General features: G+C 45.6%; 1 protein-coding gene across 7 annotated transcripts in view; it reads right to left on the minus strand.

Moving 5' to 3' along the window:
* Positions 1-1,933: 1,933 nt before the first annotated feature.
* Positions 1,934-18,812, minus strand: part of tjp1a (tight junction protein 1a) — a 111,468-nt gene continuing 94,589 nt past the window's right edge. For 3 of the 7 annotated variants that reach the window (XM_056278854.1, XM_056278853.1, XM_056278852.1), the window contains 11 exons: positions 17,779-18,129; positions 16,534-16,791; positions 14,461-15,297; positions 14,165-14,247; positions 13,227-13,403; positions 12,795-12,904; positions 12,246-12,505; positions 11,987-12,123; positions 8,540-8,757; positions 7,583-7,726; positions 1,934-3,732 (listed from right to left, as the gene is read on the minus strand). In XM_056278854.1, coding sequence (XP_056134829.1) covers positions 3,638-3,732; positions 7,583-7,726; positions 8,540-8,757; positions 11,987-12,123; positions 12,246-12,505; positions 12,795-12,904; positions 13,227-13,403; positions 14,165-14,247; positions 14,461-15,297; positions 16,534-16,791; positions 17,779-18,129 — 2,670 coding nt within the window. In that variant the 3' untranslated portion in view covers positions 1,934-3,637. The remainder of the gene's footprint in view (positions 3,733-7,582; positions 7,727-8,539; positions 8,758-11,986; positions 12,124-12,245; positions 12,506-12,794; positions 12,905-13,226; positions 13,404-14,164; positions 14,248-14,460; positions 15,298-16,533; positions 16,792-17,778; positions 18,130-18,812) is intronic. The other 4 variants (XM_056278858.1, XM_056278856.1, XM_056278857.1 and 1 more) reach the window with 2 other exon arrangements.

The following is an 18,812-nucleotide window of genomic DNA, read 5'->3' on the forward strand; positions in this document are numbered from 1 at the left end:
TCTCGCCTTATTAAGATGTTGGAACAGAACGGCGCTTGTCTCTGCGCCACCAGCCGTTGGTAATGCTGGAAAACTTTGTTTAATTGAAGTGATATTTTTTGGGGGGGGGGGGCTGCTGCTATCAGACTCAAAGACCCCAGAATCGCTGCCAAAGACCGTTTTGTTTCCAACGTGGTGCGGAATTTTAATTTAGAGCTCTTGGGTACCACCCGGCGGCGAACGTTGGTAACTGCGGCTATGCGGTGTCCGTGCGCATGCATCCAGGTTTCCTCGCCCCTGCATTTCATTGGCCAGCGCTGCCCTGTAGGGCCGAAGGCGCGTTAACCAGTGAAATCAGCTGCTGTTGGGTTGGAATGACGGCCTGCGTACACACGGGCACGGCTGGGTACCGCTGCCGCAGGAACTCCAACTCAAATCCCATTACGTTACGTTACGTTACGTTACGTTACATTAGTCATTTATCTAAAGCGACTTATAGTAAGTGCCTCATTTAACGTAGGAAATCAGGAGAACTACTTAGTCATCAGAGGTCATAAGTGCATCTAATCAAGCATCTAAGAACAAAACCAGTGCTAAAGTAAAAGTGCAAGAAAGAGATTTATATATATTTTAATGAGTGAATACAATAAGTGCTAAGAACAAGTAACAGGGTCGTAGTTCTTGAATTCAACCTGCGCCGAAAGATGGGCAGCGACTCCGCTGTCCTGACATCAGTGGGGAGTTCATGCCACCACTGTGGGGACAGAACAGAGCCGGGACCGGGTCGGTCGGCAGCAGGGGCCTCTGAGCGACGGGGCAACCAGGCGTCCCGAGGCAGCAGTGGTCGGGCGGGGGTATGTAGGGCTTGAGCATGGCCTGGAGATAGGAAGGAGCTGTTCCTTTCACTGCCCTGTAGGCTGGCACCAGAGTCTTAAACTGGATGCGAGCAGCTTCTGGGAGCCAGTGTAGGATCCCAAACCAAACCTAGTCCGGTGGTCCCCAACCCTCATTGTACAGAATTTCATTGTAACCCTGCTTTTACTCACTCAGTAAGCACTAAATTGTCAGCTGTGATGCAACTGGCGTAATTAAGTACTACAATGTAATTGGTTCAGCAAGTACCAGCAGGCCAATCTACTGAGGATTACAACGAGAACGAGTAGGGCAGGGGCGCCCAACTCCAGGCCTCCAGGGCCGCGGTGTCTGCAGGTATTTGTTGCAGCCATGCACTACACCAGCTGATTTAACTAATTCCTTTCCCTCCTTGGTCCAAGAGGTGAGCTAATTAGTTAAATCGGGTGGTGTAGTGCACGGTTGGAACAAATACCCGCAGGCACTGCGGCCCTCGAGGCCTGGAGTTGGGCACCCCTGGTGTAGGGGGACAGCGGGTCTTCAGGGCCTGGGTTGGGAAACACAGAGTTACCAAGGAACAGAGGTCTGGACATGACTTGGCACTCCAGTCTGACTCTAGACTTGACAAAACTGAAAGACTCATGACTCGACCTGGACTCTAACATCAGTGACTCGCAGCGGTGGACGCCTCGGCTTCAGAAACTGGAAGTCCGACCATGTATTTGTTCCAGCCATTCACTAAACAAGGTGACATCACTCTACCTGGCTGAAGAGGATGGAATTCAGCCTGGCGTAGTGTATGGGTGGAACAAATACGTGGCAGGACTTTTACTTCCTGAAGCCGGATCATCCACCTCTGGCTGGTGACTTCATTTGAAAGGCTGGATACCTTCCCCCGAGCTCTGAAAGACTCAACTCTTCCGTTTCCATAATCACGGATCCACTTTGAATGAATCTGGAATAGACACAAACTAAAAAGCACTCACGCCCTCTCACCACCCCAACAGTCAACCACAGGTAGAAGTAGAAATGGCTAAATAAATAAATACAAGGATGCCTCACATCCAGAAAAGAAAAACCCCCCACTTAACACTTTACTTTAAAAATGATTTTATTCATTAATACAGTGGTATACTTAAAATTGTGTCGCAGGAGAAAAAAAAAAAAAAAAAAACAGAAGTCGGCCACACGTGAAGAGCTAATATCCGTTGGAAGCAGTGTTATATCTAAAATAAAATAGTACTGGTGTGCCATACATAATATATCGTCTATTAGTACAAAAATACATTTAAGGGCACAATACAGCATCCAGTATAACAAATCAATGCAGGGGAGTTTTAGAGAAGACCCTCGTTTTAAATGTGTTTACCCCAGGCGCTTTCCTGTTCTGTAAATAATCATAAAAAGACCTTGTTTTGTAAGTTTATATACTGTGAATACACTGGTAGAAAAGGTGGAAGTTTTTACTGTCGGCTTACAAGTTCCAAGGCTCGAGGGTTCGACCGGAATACAAAGATAACCGTGTTCACTGTCACTTTTTAAAACAGGTTTTCTCTAATTTTTTTTATACAAAAGAACAAAGACATACAAAAAGTTCATTTACAAACAGAGAACCAAGGCAATTCGCTAGCTTTATGTACAGCCACTTCATTTTTCCGTTTATTTATTTATGTTCCTCCTTGTGAATATGCATAGCAGATAAAGAGAGCGTCTCTTCTGTTATTCTCCATCAGCTGTTCTGCTGCGCTACACCCAAGTTCATTTACACAGTGGGTTCACAAAATGGCAAAAGAAAACAAACTTCATTTTACCATAATTTATCATAACTTAGTTTTTTTATTGAAAAAAGTGAATAATCTGCAGATAAGGCATCACTGCTTTTGTGTGTGTGTGTGTGTGTGTGTGTGCGTGCGCTGAGTGCAAGTGAGAATGTTAGAACAGAACAGTGAGAGAAGAGGAAAACAAAATGGCAGAAGTGCGTGTGTGTGTGTGTGTGTGAGGAGAACCTGGACCTGAGTAAAGCACATGCATAGATCCTTCTGGCTGGAGGGAGAGTTGTGGTACTTGGTGAAGAAACAAACCAATGGGTGGTGGTGGTGGTGGTTGGGTTGGTGGGTGTGTGGGGAGGGGGACCACTCTGGCAGAGCCTTCTGGAAGCATGGTACCGGGGCTTCGTATCCCGTGTTATGCCGACACCTTCACAACACATTCACAACAGACACTTGCAAAGCTTCGTTTGGTCGCCACCCCGTCGGCGACACAATCTACCTCCGATCCGTTTCAGACCTTCACGAACATTTCCCCTCGACCAACAGTGACGAGAAAATAAAAATAAAATAAAAAGTGGTGACAACATATAATCGTGGTGAGTCAGCTGAACTAACTTGAGTAAAAACTTCAGTGACTGATAAATGATATCTGTACTAGCATGTGAATTCCAGGTTTGTGCTCAACCGGTACAGCCTCCAACCCACCTGAAGGTGTCGTATATATCGTGTCAATCCTCGGGCGCGGGGCATGCAGGGCATCTCATCAGCTTTTAGAGTTAAGTTCGGTTTTATAGCGAAACCTCAAACGGGGAAGAGTTTAAAAGACAGTTTGTAACAATAAGCATCCGTCTCCGGTCTTCTTCCGTGGGTACAGTAAACAAGCACCGGCGGGTCTTCTCCACACTAGCGTGGAGAACATGTGTGTGTATGTGTATGTGTGTGTGTGTGTGTGTGTGTGTGTGGAGGGGTCCATCCATCCTTTTTATCTCATTTCCCGTACTGAGGCGTCCAGCGACGTCCCGCCGGCTGGTCCGTCCTTAGAAGTGGTCGATGAGCACGGACACACAGTTGGCGCCCACCAGATAGTTGGGGTCCCCGGGCAGAGACTTGTTCTGCCAGCTCTTCGGGTCGCCTGCGGGCACACACAACGCCACCGTGAGACACAACAGCAACACATTTCACATGGGTTGGTACGTGTTGTACGCTCCCCAGACTGTGTACACTGCGGGCGGATGACGGGCCACGCTAAGACCACCCCTACACCCACTGTACTACACAAGCCATTCAACAATTACACCAACTTGAACATGGAGATGAATCGAGGGCCTCACAATGTTGGTCCGTGGTGCTGAAACACTTCAGTAGAGCGACCGAAAATTAGTCAGTTATGGTTTCGTAGTTGATTAATTGTTTGGGTTGTTCATTAAAGGAAAATACTAAATGTTTTGTCAATTAAAGTTCCTCGCTGCTCCACTTCCTCTGCCAATCTGGGGAGGGCTGCAGACTACCACATGCCTCCTCCGACTCATGGAGTCGCCAGCAGCTTCTTTTCACCTGACAGTGAGGAGTTTCTCCAGCGGGACGTAGCGCGTGGGAGGATCACGCAATTCCCCCTCCCCCGGCCACCCGGAGGAGGCGCTAGTGCAGCGACCAGGACACATACCCACATCTGGCTTTCCCACCCACGGACACGGCCAACTGTGTCTGTAGAGACGCCCGACCAAGCAGGAGGGAACACGGGGATTCGGACTGGCGATCCCCGTGTTGGTAGGCAACAGAATAGACTGCCACGCCCCCCGGGTGCCCCCTAGTTGAGGGTTTCTTGGCTGTTGGTCAGACTGAATACAGTTTTAAGACGTCACTTTGGACTCTGGAAACTCAAGATGGGCCTTCATCAGGATTTTTTACTTTAACAGACTAAATGATTATAAATCTATTAATAAAATGTAAAATACAACTGATAGATTATGAAAATCGTTAGTTGAAGCTCTACTTGTCAACCCGTCATTGTAGCTGGTGCTGTCTGGTACTGGCCCAAATCTAAACACCGAGGCTGAAATAGACTGTCAAAACCCCATTTCATATTATTCTTATGAAGTCCCTCTTGGCCCTTGTAGTAAATTACACCTATTGTAGCTGTGCTGTAATTAGCAATTAACAGACCTGTGCCATGAGGGAAATCCCATAATAATAAGTCAGCAGTGCCAGAAGGGAGCAGGAAAAGTTTGGCCATGTTAACAGAAGAGGCAGAGTATCTACACAAAGGAGCGAATGCGACTGGACTACACTGAGCTCAAGGCAACAACATGGAAAGAATACTCTGAAAGACAGAAAGAAGAATGACCAAGACACATACTCACATCCGGCTTCCCACCTGCAGACACAGCCAATTGTGTCTGTAGGGATGCCCGACCAAGCCAGAGGTAACACAGGGATTCAAACCAGCGATCCCCGTGTTGGTGGGCAACGGAATAGACCGCTATGCTACCTGGACGGCCCCTTTATGTCATTTTTTTGTTGTGAACCTCCTGGATACATTACAAGCGGCACATGTTTAAGAGAAGCTGAATCTACTAGAGAGATCTTTGACTTGACAACTGACACCGACATCTCAGCAAGACGCTGCGTCCACCTTTTGTCTCTGGGCCTCTGATTTGAATTTTGGGGGGGACAAGTTTCTAAGAAGAGCAGCTTCAGCACTACCAAGCCATCGCCCTAAACGCTGCAAAGTTTGAGGGGTTTCATGAGATTTTCAGATCAGTCTGGACAAAATGCAAGATCCAGGGATTCTAACCCTCGCCTGTACATGACCGACTATGTACAGGACATGGCATCTTACCCAAATCAAGACCGGGGGGATGGGAGCGTGGTAGAGGTAGAAAAGGGGAGGAAGAGAAGTTAAGGAAGAGGAAAATAATGGAAGGGACAAAAGGGAGCTGGAAAATGGCCTTGTTTGACAATGAGAGGATTATGAGGCAGCCCTGATAATCCTCCCACAATTCAGCGGGACAAGAGAGTGCTCTGCCATCTCATTCATCCCTTCTAGCTCCATCCTTAAAATGAGGCTAATTAGCAGCTAATCCCGACCGCTGCCAAAATTACCACTCTTTTAGGACAGAGGGACGCAGAGGGTGATGAGAGAGAGAGCCAGAGGAAAAGTTAAAGGTTGGGACGAAGATTAGAACGTCTATGTCAGCCTGGGGTCTTCCTCAAATAGCACAACTGTCTTGGCCCCAACACAACATGGATAAAATTATTTTATTTGAGTCTGAAAACCATCTTTAGTATTTATATCTTGTTTTGTTTTTCCCTCTCACGGCATCTTCCAAGGTTGCTTTCTTTAAATATCGCTGTTGAGGTGGCTGTGATGACGGGGGGTTGAACGTTAGGGGGCTGTTGCGAGCAGTAAGTACCCTGCAGCATGCTGTGTTGTGGGACTATTTCAACTGGTTGCAAAGTCTGTCAGATCTTGTCTGTTATAACTGGCAGTTCACACTTCAAAAGCAGTTGGTGGAGGGAAAATAAAATGTACGTGAGGGGCGTCTGGGTGGCGTGGCGGTCTATTCCGTTGGCCTACCAACACAGGAATCGCTGGGTCGAATCCCCGTGTTACCTCCGGCTTGGTCAGGCGTCCCTACAGACACAATTGGCTGTGTCTGCGGGTGGGAAGCTGGATGTGGGTATGTGTCCTAGTCGCTGCACTAGCATCTGCTCTGGTCTTCGGGGCGCCTGTTCGGGGGGGAGGGGAAACTGGGGGGGAATAGTGTGATCCTCCCATGCGCTACATCCCCTTGGTGAAACTCCTCATTGTCAGGTGAAAAGAAGCGGCTGGTGACTCCACATGTATCGAAGGAGACATGTGGTAGTCTGCAGCCCTCCCCGGATCAGCAGAGGGGGTGGAGAAGTGACCGGGACGGCTCGGAAGAGTGAAGTAATTGGCCGGATACAATCGGGGATAAAAAAAAGGGGGGGATCCAGAAAAATAAATAATAAATAAAATGTACGTGGGGCTAAAAACTCACAGTGGTGTTACAACAACGTATACTGCAATGAAACATGTCCAGAAAATCTCTCTCTTGTTGCCTTGGAAGGAATATTCACGTTTAGTTTTCAATACAAGTTTCAAAGCTGGTGGATACTGCTTGAGTGTGGGGTCAGCAAAGTGTGCCCTTCCTTGATGGTCAAGTTATGGTAAACCTGTGAGATTTTCCCAGCAGTCAACAACACGCTCCTGCAGCCGCCAAGAGGTGCACATGGTTTTAACATCTGCAGACTTTTTCTGCCGTCAGAGCATGTGTTGTTGTCCCATTTCAAAACGCCATTGGCGTATCTGTATTTGTATACCAACATGTGCAGACCACAGATAAAACCAAGTTCACTTGTCATTTTGTAGTAAAACTGTAGTAATTCTGTAATGAGAAATAGTTCAGAGTCCCTGGATCAGGGGTTTATAAAGGCTGTTCTCCAGGCCAAGGTTTGGGTGGCTAGGTGAGAAAGCTTACGTGTAGCCCAGCTGCATGCAGTATGCGGTTTACTTGATGGATTAGTACTTTGTACAGTGGTCATGCAAGTCAAATGAAATCCCTACAAAGTGCTGAGGTGATTCAGGGGAGAAAACAGAAATATCACAGCTGTAGCATGGAAGAACGATGACATGGGAACTTTGATCTGAGCACCACATGAAGTAAACCAGTGCTAGATGAGTGAATAGGAAGGGTGGGGTAAGAGGTGCATGAATGAACAACCAACTTAATTACACCAAAGTCATGATGATGAAAAAGGAAGACTTTCCCCGAGGTTGATTTTCAGCTAGTGAGCAAAATTATTTGAGTATCAAATCCTCAAATTTTCCAATATTGTTGACAAGGGAAAACTCAAACTGGGGGAAAATCTGATTTTTTTAAAAAGTGACCCACAATGCTTCTGATTTGTCACAGAGCCAGCCCAAAAGACCCCAAAAGAACAGAGAGAGGACAGCATACCCGACGCGGAGTCGGAGGATTTTAGAGCAAAAGACCAACCATCAGGGGTCATAGACGCACAGTGAGGTAAGCGCAGCTCCACGGGCTTCAGGAACTTTAGGCCATGAGGTCCACACATCACCAGAGGGCTGAGCAGTGTCTCTCCTGGAAATATGCAGATGTAGGGCAGAGTGAGACTTGAATATTTAAAAAAATGCAAAGGATGTACAAAAACATGCACTGGAAGGCAGATGTGAAATTCACTTTTCCATGTGTGTATTGGTATGCTGGCGGTCTTGCATATTGTAGGTTAAGGGCTACTGCGTGCTTCAAACAAAATCCTGTTCATAATCTGGAATAAGATCGGGGAGTTCTGTGTCTGAGCATTTCTGTATGTTCCTGAAACTGTCTAGACCCACTTTCTGCTGTGTGCTTAGGTGTGAAAATGGTCTCCAAATTCAATCTGTTCATTCTTCACAAAACTACTCCCGCCACCAAACCGACTTCTCGCCGCTCATCATGAACAGCTTCAAGGAGACACTCTCTGAGTGCCTTTATCCGTGACAAACGCAAAATTACAAAGACTTCCCATTTATGATCTCACCCGTCTCTATGATGGACAGCTTCTCACCTCACCTTCGAATTTAGCTAGTTTGGAAAGGGTATGAGTGCGTGGCTGAAACAATCTTGCTAATGTGGTCAGACGATGCGTCGTGCAAACTAGTTTGTTTGAAGCACACAAAAACCTTCATGGGTACCAGCAGTGTTGGATTTCTCATAGGGGCTGAGCCCCCCAAAACCTTACTGAACATAAAACAGTGAGAGAAAGAGTTGAGGTTTAACTCGGGCTCAGCTATCTGAACTTGGCCGAGGGGTGAGTGATCACGCTTCCTTTCCAAAGTATTCAACAACTTCAAAGAACAAGAAAACAGAAAATAAGCTTAAGCTCCTCTCCCCACTCTGTCGTTGACGGTTTACCTTTCTCTTTGTCGAGTGGTGGCAGGATGCTGTTGTCCCGGCAGACTTTGAAGTAGATTTCCTGCTCTATTCCATCAGGGATGGCGCCCTGGGGAATAATGATGCTGACGCCGGTCTCTATGGAGCTCAGCACACCACCGTTGGAGTTGAAGATTCCTCGTGCAGTTGCAACCACCGTGTGACCTTCATCATCATCATCATCCTCCAGGGCACTGGGGCTAGGAGAGAAATTTTAAAAGTCACGTACTGTACAGAAGACTTGGATATGGGATTTAGTGTCTTGACTAAGCTGCGGATGATAATAGCAGCAACAACTATAAGAGTGCACTCAGTTGAATGCAGAGCTCTACCAGGCATAGCTTCCCTTCTCTGGTGCTTGGACTTGGTGACAAACCACCCTTTTTTTTCGCCTACCGTGAAAAGAGAAAATACGGAGGCACTGCCTGCTTATCTCCCCTTCTCCAGTACTTGGACTGTGGCAGAAAAATCAGCTGAGGAGTTAGCACTCAACTGCAGTATAAAACAGGTTTTTCAACGTTTTTGAACCACCGCAACCATGAGAGGTCCTTGATCGTACAGTCAAAACTGTGCACAAAATTATTAGGCTGACAGACACAGACTCAGGTCAGACAGCAACAAGAATATGCTACACTTCCTGTTTTGACTACAAGCTTTATTATATTATGAAAATAAAGACACGGGTCATTATTTTTGGTTCATCTAGTGTTCCTCCAGTTCTCCTGTGCTGAGAACAGTAATGAATGATTTGATAAATACAACCGACTTCTCGTTTATTTTCAAGACTCATACCCGAAAACATAACGTTTGGATATTGTCTCTGCCCGATCTAAGTCAACCATGCACATGCGCAACTCACATCTACAGCTGATTCAGATCGGGCAGCTAAAGAGAACAGTGTCGGTCAAGCTAGCTACAGAGTGAATGAAGAGGGGGAGCGGCGGTAGCGAGAACAAACGTTTTGAATCACCACAATCACGAGTGGTTCTTGATCATACAGTCACAACTGTGCACAAAAATTATTAGGTTGATAGACCCAGTAGTATGCGAGATCGGACAGTGATGGAGGTGTGGGTTAGACTCAAGGTAACAGTGTTATAGTAGAACATATCGCCCCAGCTTCACAAATCTACCCAATCTACCCAGAGTGTTTAGTTGGCTCATGTTGCAGATCGTCTTTTACTCACCTCATACTTCATTGGTTTAACATGCTGGATGCTATGTGTATGGCCTACGTTACATGGGTGTCATTGGTCATATAACAAACACAATTTGGAGGTTGATGGTAATACAGTGAATCCGGAAAGTATTCACACCCCTTCACTTTCCCCACATTTTGTTATGTTACAGCCTTATTCCAAAATGGATTAAATTCCTTTTTTTCCCCCTCATCAATCTACACACAATACCCCATAATGACAAAGCGAAAAGGGTAGGTTTGTAGAAATTTTTGCAAATTCATTAAAAATAAAAAACTGAAATATTGCATGTACATAAGTATTCACACCCTTTACTCAGTACTTGGTTGAGGCACCCTTGGCAGCGATTACAGCCTCAAGTCTTCTTGGGTATGAAGCTACAAGCTTGGCACACCTATATTTGGGGTATTTCTCCCATTCTTCTCTGCAGATCCTCTCGAGCTCTGTAAGATTAGATGGGGAGCGTCGCTGCACAGCTATTTTCAGGTCTTTCCAGAGATGTTCAATGGGGTTCAAGTCTGGGCTCTGGCTGGGCCACTCAAGGACATTCACAGACTTGTCCCGGAGCCACTCCTTCGTTGTCTTGGCTGTGTGCTTAGGGTCGTTGTCGTGTTGAAAGCTAAACCCTCGCCCCAGTCTGAGGTCTTGAGCGCTCTGGAGCAGGTTTTCATCAAGGATCTTTCTGTAATTTGCTCCATTCATCTTTCCCTCGATCCTGACTAGTCTGCCAGTTCCTGCCGCTGAAAAACATCCCCACAGCATGATGCTGCCACCACCATGCTTCACTGTAGGGATGGTATTAGCTAGGTGATGAGAGGCGCCTGGTTTCCTCCAGACATGGCGTTTGATATTCAGGCCAAAGAGCTCAATCTTGGTTTCATCAGACCAGAGAATCTTGTTTCTCATGGTCTGAGAGTCCTTTAGGGGCTTTCTGGCAAACTCCAAGCGGGCTTCCATGTGCCTTTTACTGAGCAGAGGCTTCCGTCTGGCCACTCTACCATAAAGGCCTGATTGGTGGAGTGCTGCAGAGATGGTTGTCCTTCTGGAAGGTTCTCCCATTTCCACAGAGGAACGCTGGAGCTCTGTCATTGACCATCGGGTTCTTGGTCACCTCCCTGACCAAGGCCCTTCTCCCCCGATTGCTCAGTTCGGCTGGGCGGCCAGCTCTAGGGAGAGTCCTGGTGGATCCAAACTTCTTCCATTTACGAATGATGGAGATCACTGTGCTCTTTGGGACCTTCAAAGCTGTAGAAATTTTTTTGTACCCTTCCCCAGATCTGTGCCTCGATAAAATCCTGTCTCGGAGGTCCACAGACAATTCCTTTGACTTCATGGCTTGGTTTCTGCTCTGACATGCACTGTCAACAGTGGGACCTTATATAGACAGGTGTGTGCCTTTCCAAATCATGTCCAATCAATTGAATTTATTACAGGTGGACTCCAATCAAGATGTAGAAACATCTCAAGGATGATCAGTGGAAACAGGATGAACCTGAGCTCAATTTTGAGTGTCATAGCAAAGGGTGTGAACACTTATGTACATGCAATATTTCAGTTTTTTATTTTTAATAAATTTGCAAAAATTTCTAGAAAACCTTTTTCACTTTGTCATTATGGGGTATTGTGTGTAGATTGATGAGAAAAAAAAAGGAATTTAATCCATTTTGGAATAAGGCTGTAACATAACAAAATGTGGGGAAAGTGAAGGGGTGTGAATACTTTCCGGATGCACTGTATGTGTTTTACCCCAGACATAAGAAAGACCTTTCCTCCCTCAATGCGACCGTGTGACAAGTCTCATTTTATGTTGAATCTGTAATTAGTGCAATCAGTTCTACCATACTAATCCCATACCAGCACGTTTTCGGGGTTATCGTTAAGGTTTAAAAGGTTATCAACAAGATTTTAAAATCAATTCTCAATTTTACAGGAAGCCAATGCAAAGAAACAAAGATATCCTCCCATTGTTTACGCCAATAATAAGTCTTGCAGTAGCATTCCGGACCAAATTGCAAGCGTAAGACTTTTGGTTAAGGCAGGAGTAGACAGAATTGTAGTAATATGAACATAAGGGGTCAAAAGCATAAAATAACATTCTCATGGTTGCCCGAGGACAAAATTGATTAGATTTTTTTGGTAGGGTTTTCAAGTGGACAAAACATGATAGAGCAACTCTTTTCACCTGTTTAAAGTTAAGATTGGCATCAAAAATGGCTACAGGCTGCGTTACCTGACAGGGATGGCCTTAGGAACAGCATTGATGTTGTTGTGCTGGTATTTGGAGCGGTGGTCCATTGTGCGGGTGAAGGTGTCCAGGCCACTGTCCTGGTCTGTGCTCTGGGGCTTCACAGGGCTGGTGCTTGGGCCCTATTGAATTCACAACATCGATAGCATTGACTAATAATATACTCATAATAATTTCGCACTACTTTGGTCTCGGTAACCTCCATCCTACCCTCCTTATGGATGTATATTATTAGGTAGCCTACCTTGGAGGCTAGCTCTGGCTTGTCGTTGGGCAATAGGTTGTGGTTGAACTTAGGGCTGTCAAACTTGCGCTCAAAAGGCCTAGCTGAGGTGGTGTAGGGCTTGGGGACATAGCGGTTGTAGCTGGAGGCTGGTGGGGCTCCTGTACCACTGGATGGTTTTGGGAGCTGCTCGCTGGTGCCATTAACTGGAGATTTTTCAGGGAAACTCTTGTGAGGCAGGAAGTTGGACTGGACAGTGTCTTCTCGGGCTGGAGGCTTGGCTTTTGGAAAGCAATCAACCAAAGAACTTAGTGTTGGTGTGCATTGTTAGTGAATGTGGATGTTGAATGACTAATTCATCTGTTGCAATTGCACTAAAAGAAAATGTTCAGGTTTTTTAACTTTATATACAAGATCACAGAAGGTTGACTCGGTTCATCTGGACACGTTTATTGAGAGAAACTTTTCATCACTCATCTAAGTGACTTCTCATATAAAAGTGACTTCTCCTATTCTCTTATACAAAAGACAAAATCTTGACTTTTGTTAATGCAAAGAAATCAATTGTACCTTCAGGCGAAGTGGGTTTGGGCAGTGTGGCTGGTGGGATAGCAGGGGTCACCTGGGGAATTGCCTCATACCTCTTCTCCACTGGACTCACTTTCTCAATTGACTCTGACCTGTAGCACAAAACCACAGCCATCAGACAGTTTTTTATACATGGAATTTGTAAAAATATCCTACCAAGTAAACATGACAAAAGCAGGAAAATAAATAAATAAATAAATAAAAGGGTACTGAAACTTGACAGTACACATTCAATTCTTAATACAATGAAATCTTCAAAATATGTATCATAATGAGGATTTACACAACAAGTTTCATGTAATTATACATAATGAGACAAAACAGTGTAGTCATTGGCGAGCAAAAGTTTACAACACGCATGCTTTCATGTGTGGTTTTTATTTTTTTGTATGTTTTGCTGAGTTTGTGAATTACCTGGGATAGCTGTATCCAGACTGTGCTTGAGGCTGTGGTTTGTTTGGGCCAGCCTGGAGACGGTCAAAATACGACAGCTGTTTTCTGTAGTACTCCTCATCCTCATCTGGGTCATAATGGTTGGAACGCACAATGTCATCAGCCACCTTGGACTGAGGCTTCTGTGGCTCAGGGGCCCTGGTAAATTAATGAGTGTTTTCAAAAGAATTAAAGGGCAATGTAGAAGTGATGACTGGAGCAAGAAAAAAGGAAATGCATTTACAGCGTTTGTGTTGACATATGGCCAAATTGAATGTGCTTAAACAAAAATTCTGGTTATTTTTTAACCCTAGCCCTGTTTTCCTATTGTTAGGAGCCAAGCTGAGTGATGGGTAGCAGAATATCTTAAATCGATCAAGTAATGAACAAGCAAACATCAGCCAACTGTTGTGCACCAAGCTGCAATGTAATCCTTTGAGCTCTCCAAATAACATCCACTAAAAGAGCTCTTTTTTGGCAATGACAGGCTCAGAATGTTCCGGTAAGTGTCTGAAAACACCTTCCAATATAAAAACACAATCCCAATGCAGTCAGTCAGTGCAGTGATAGATCTTTTTGCATTTTCTTTTTTGTGTTTTTCTCCAATTCTCTTTATGGACGTTATTTGGAGAGCACTACTGCTCCAAAGGAATACATGGCAACTTGGTGTGCAGCGGTCAGCTGACATGAGCTTGCTCAATACAGAATCATTTTTAAAAATTCTGCTAAATATCTCTCAGTTTGACTCCTAATGATTGGAAAGTAAGGCTTAGGTTAAAATATAGTATATTTCCCATGCATTCATGCCAACTGGATAACTAACATCACATTAAATGGCTATAATCGGTAGACAGCTCCACTCTGGGAAGCTAGGGGGAGCTGTGAGACCAGCAGTAATAACAGCAGATATGGTGGCTCACCTGAAGGTCTTCTCCTGATCCAGGTTGCTCAGAGAATTGGCTTTAGGGACTCCACCACCTGGCTTCACAGGCAAATCAGCTGCCTATCAAAACAGAAAAAAAATCAAAAGTGTTAGTACGGGGGGGGGGGGGGGGGGGGCTTGACTGGCATTTAAGTGTAACCCTAAATTCCTCATTTCCTGTCAATGGTTTAACAGCAGCAGGGCTGCTTACTTGTGTAAGAGGAAGTGTTTACCTGAGCAGGTTGCTCTGACATTGTTCTAGAATCTATGATAAAGTCTCAGAAATCGTCTCACCTTGTTCCCCGCTGCATCAGCGGCGTCTCTGGCTCGGTCGACGGACACTGAGCGTTTGTTTTCAAACATCTTGACACGAGTAAGGACTGACTGGGGCCGCATGGCTGGATCGTCTTCTTGTGGCTCGTCCCTGGTGGAGGCAGCAGCAGGATTGGGAGCTACAGCGGCCACCAAATCCCCGTTAGAAGGTGAGGGCGCCTCGGCTTTGGGAGGTGGTGTGGGACTGGGCTCAGAGTTGACAGGAGCGGGGTCATACTGTTGGGGTTTATAGCCTCTGTGCTGCAGTGGTTGTCCTTGGCTATAGATAGGCCACTGAGTGGCGGGGTCCGGAGAACGGGCAGCTGAAGGGTATGCAACTGGTGGAGGCTCTTGGTCATAGCGCCCTCGCAGGTCGTACCCTGGACCAGGAGGTGGGGGCTCATCGTAACGTATGGGTCCCGAACCGGCTGGTTTTCCATAGCGAGGCCGTCCGTCGAACACCTGCTGAGGTGGCAGCTCATCGTATCGCTGAGGGGGACTGTACTGGCGTTCAGGGCCATCTCCATAGGGCAGGCGAGGGTCAACAGCGGAGGGAGGCTGGCTGTAGGGGTTCCACTGCTGCTGGTCGTAGTGAGGCACGCTGTTCTCGTAGGGCAGGTGAGAGTCATAGTTGCGAAACTTTGGTTCCAGATAACCACCTCCGCTGTTGTTAACGTCATAGCGACTGGGCGGGTGGTCATAATCTCTGTATGGCTGTTGGTCGGGGTGGTATGCCTGCTGCGGGTCATAGGTCATGGGCTTCACGACATGACCGCTTCTCCCTGTATTGTCCATGCTGTACGGATCCTTCTGGTAAATCTGTAGGAAAAATACACGGAAAGAGGTAGTTCAATATTTGGGTGTCTCCATTGACATAGTGCAAGTAAGTTTGAAATTATTTGGAGAAAATGGATAAACATTTGGGTAAAGAATGACAGAATAGTAAAACAAGTCCTTGAAATGAACTGCAGAAGAAGAAAGAAGGGAAAGACCTGAAATAGAGAAACTGACAGGGAGGGGTTACTGATCAGATTGTGTAACAAGGTAAAACAGCAGTCTAAGCACAGCTAAATACACACCGGAGCTTAGTACATGTCAAAGCATACCAATTCAAATTTCAAAACTTAAAAACAAAAAGAAAAAGGTAACAAAGATGATAAAAACAAAACAATGGGGTCAATTTTTTCTTAATTCACACATGCTCTGTGAAAAAGGTATAGATATTTAGTGTGTTCATAAACAGAACGTGTAATCCAATTTTGGACTGGAATTCTGGAATATTGTAGATCACCTGTGTGATTTGTAACTTCACTTTATGTGCCACAGCGTGTTTACTTTGAAGAGAAAATATCGCCCACTGTCTTGGTGCCATCGTCAGCAAACATAATTGCAATAATAAATAACTGTACAAGCACTTTTTCATTTTACACAGTAAAACATATCTTAAGAGAAAAAAATCCTGATATTTGAGAAGTAACCATTAGGGATCTATCCAAATTTCCAAAAAGATTCCACTTGACTACATGGCTACATTTCAAATGCAGGAATGAACAGATGGCTATTGAAAAAAGGAAACGGCCCATTCAGTCTGAATTAACTGATACACCAGAGATCTGCTTCTAGTGGTTAACAGAAGACCAAGTCAAACATGTTGCAGCATGCAGAGAGGGTAAACAACAGTGAGAGAGACTCGGGACCATCGCTGCCTCTCTCCATGTTGGTATACCAAGACAGCCATCCCCTCCAAGCCCACTAATGTTTAGCAGCATTTGCTCACACTCTCGGCATGTGTGCAAGCACACACACACACACACACACACACACACACACACACACACACACACACAGACACACAGATAAGTCTTTGTCTCTTTGGGCAGCATTGTGGTCGGCATGCAGGACAGAAGAAGAGAGAGCGAGAGAGGAAAGCGTGGCAGTAGGAGAGAGGAAGGAACACAGGCAGCAGCGGAGGCACAAGAGGTCAGCCAGGCCAGACTGAGCCAAGCTGGGCCGGGCCATATCTCGGAGGGTCCAAAGCGACAGTCAGATGGATACCTTTGGTTCTGAACTGGGCAGTCCGGACTGTAGAGGTTCAGGTGTGTTGCTCTTAGGGGCTAGCTCTGGGGTCAGCCTCCTAAGTGAGCCAGCCTCAGGGCTGGGGCTTGGGCTTGGCTGGCTGTTGGGAGGTGGAGGAGCCGCCCCAGGGTTCAAACCCCCTACAGTGTTTACAGTGATGTCGACAGCAGGAGGCGCTGTCTCAGCCAGGGGCTCAGGCTGCTGGCGAATGCTAGGGGTGGCAGCGGCCTCTGCTTTCTGTGAAGTGGTTCAGAAATGTTTAATAACATGCGCTGACATGCTAGGGTGCAGTACTCATAAGTGCTACTACCTTTACAGCCCCTCTTGCAACGTTCTGGTCCTCTCTTGTGCCTACAGGTTACGCCTACGCAAACCGCTACCGAGTGATTTCCATACTTAACCATTAGTCTCGCATCAACCAATGGCACATGAGGGTTAGGAAATAGCAGCAGGACAAAGTTTTTATTGTTAGTGTAGACTGATTTGATTTTAATTCTAGTGTTGCATTACAGTGACTTTTTATATAAGTGTATATATGTCTATATGGTCATATATATATTTAAATATATTCTTTAACACATCATTAGAAGACAAACTTTTAGTTTTGGATATCATGACGGCCAATAAAGCCTTACTAAATACATTTGACAGCAATTCTGGATTAATAACTGGCAATTTGAACATGCAGATAATACTTTCGGGTGTCACATTATCAGTCCCAATCACAGGTGAAACAACAGTAACTAGGAAGTGCACATAGGTGAGCATCGATACAGACACTTAGACAAACAAACACAAGTTTTGTTTCTTATCTCCAGCGAGATCAGCAGCAACAAGAGGACCAACAGTCACACTAATAAGACAGCTTGTGGTAATGCTGAGTACAGTGATAACAGTCAAGCACAGTATCAAGTTCTCCTTGTCAATAATAAAAAAAAAACACTCACTCACGTACATCAATCAATAAATAGACAAATGCAAATAAATAAATATATAAACAAATAGGTAATAAATATAGATATAATATATACTCATATAGTTTTGATAAATACTTGGCCACACGAGTTTTGACTTTTTCCGCTGCTGTTGTTGCTTTGCAATAGCAGAGAGATAGAATAATGACTGTTTTAAAAGATGGCTTCAATAGCGCTTCCAGAAAACCCTCCTAACGCAAACCACGGCCTCCAGACAACAGGGCAGACGTACAGCTCTCAAAAACGCTACCTGCTGCGGCGCCGGTGCCTTGAACCCTGCTGGGTCGATGCGGTTCAGGGGGTCTGGCTGCACCGTGTGCTGGTAGCCAGTGTAGCCCGGCGGCTCCTGGATGACGGGCGGATCCTCACGGACAGGCTCAGATGAGCGGGTGATGGCGGGTTCCGAGGGGGGCCCCACGTCGTCGTTCAGTGTCTCGTCCAGCTCCTGGTCGGTGTAGGCCCCGCCCTCCGTGTCGGTGTCCTCGTAGTCGGAGGTGTGGCGGCTGTCGGTGCTGTACATGGAGTACTCACTGCCCGGCGCTGACAGGTAGGACAGGCGGTCGTCGTGGATGTCCAGGTCGTCATCTGGAGCCCCATCGGCCTGGTGGGGGAGGCAGAGAGGGAGAAGAGAAAACAGGAGGATGTGGTCAGTGGTAAGAAAAGAGGAAGAACACAAGAAAAAAAAACAACAGAAAAATTAGGGTTAAGGGCCGTTCACACCAAAAACATAACACATCAAGAACTATAACGATAACTCAAAGATAGTTGAATAAGTTAATCTGAACACAACCTTTACTGACAGTCAGTTGTCAATAAACGTTGTGTCCAGATGAACTGATTCAACTTTGATTTTCTTACCTGGATTACTGAGCATGCATAAAGACATATAACCATAACTATAAAAATATCGTTTTGAAAATCCTTCTAACTCAAGTGGATGGCAGAGTCCACACCACAACGACAACGGCAACTCACTTTCAGATGGATGTGATGAACGATAGAAACACTGACAGCCAATATTAACACCCATCTGAATTTACAGGCGTCACATTAAACATGGCAGACGACATTGCAGAAACTCATCGTTGACATAAAAAAAACAAAAACAAAACACACCCCTATTTGATAAAACAGTGTCTAGACATACTGCCGAATGGTCTTTGCCGCTGATGGGGTCTCTGAAGTGTGTTTGGTCCTTACTAATGTCCTCTTTGATGACCATCATCAAATTGATGTCGAATCATATGAAAGTATGAATAAAATTTGTCTTCGAAAGACAACAAC

Source organism: Lampris incognitus, chromosome 4, assembly GCF_029633865.1.
Source record: "Lampris incognitus isolate fLamInc1 chromosome 4, fLamInc1.hap2, whole genome shotgun sequence".
Taxonomy (NCBI): Eukaryota; Metazoa; Chordata; class Actinopteri; order Lampriformes; family Lampridae; genus Lampris; species Lampris incognitus.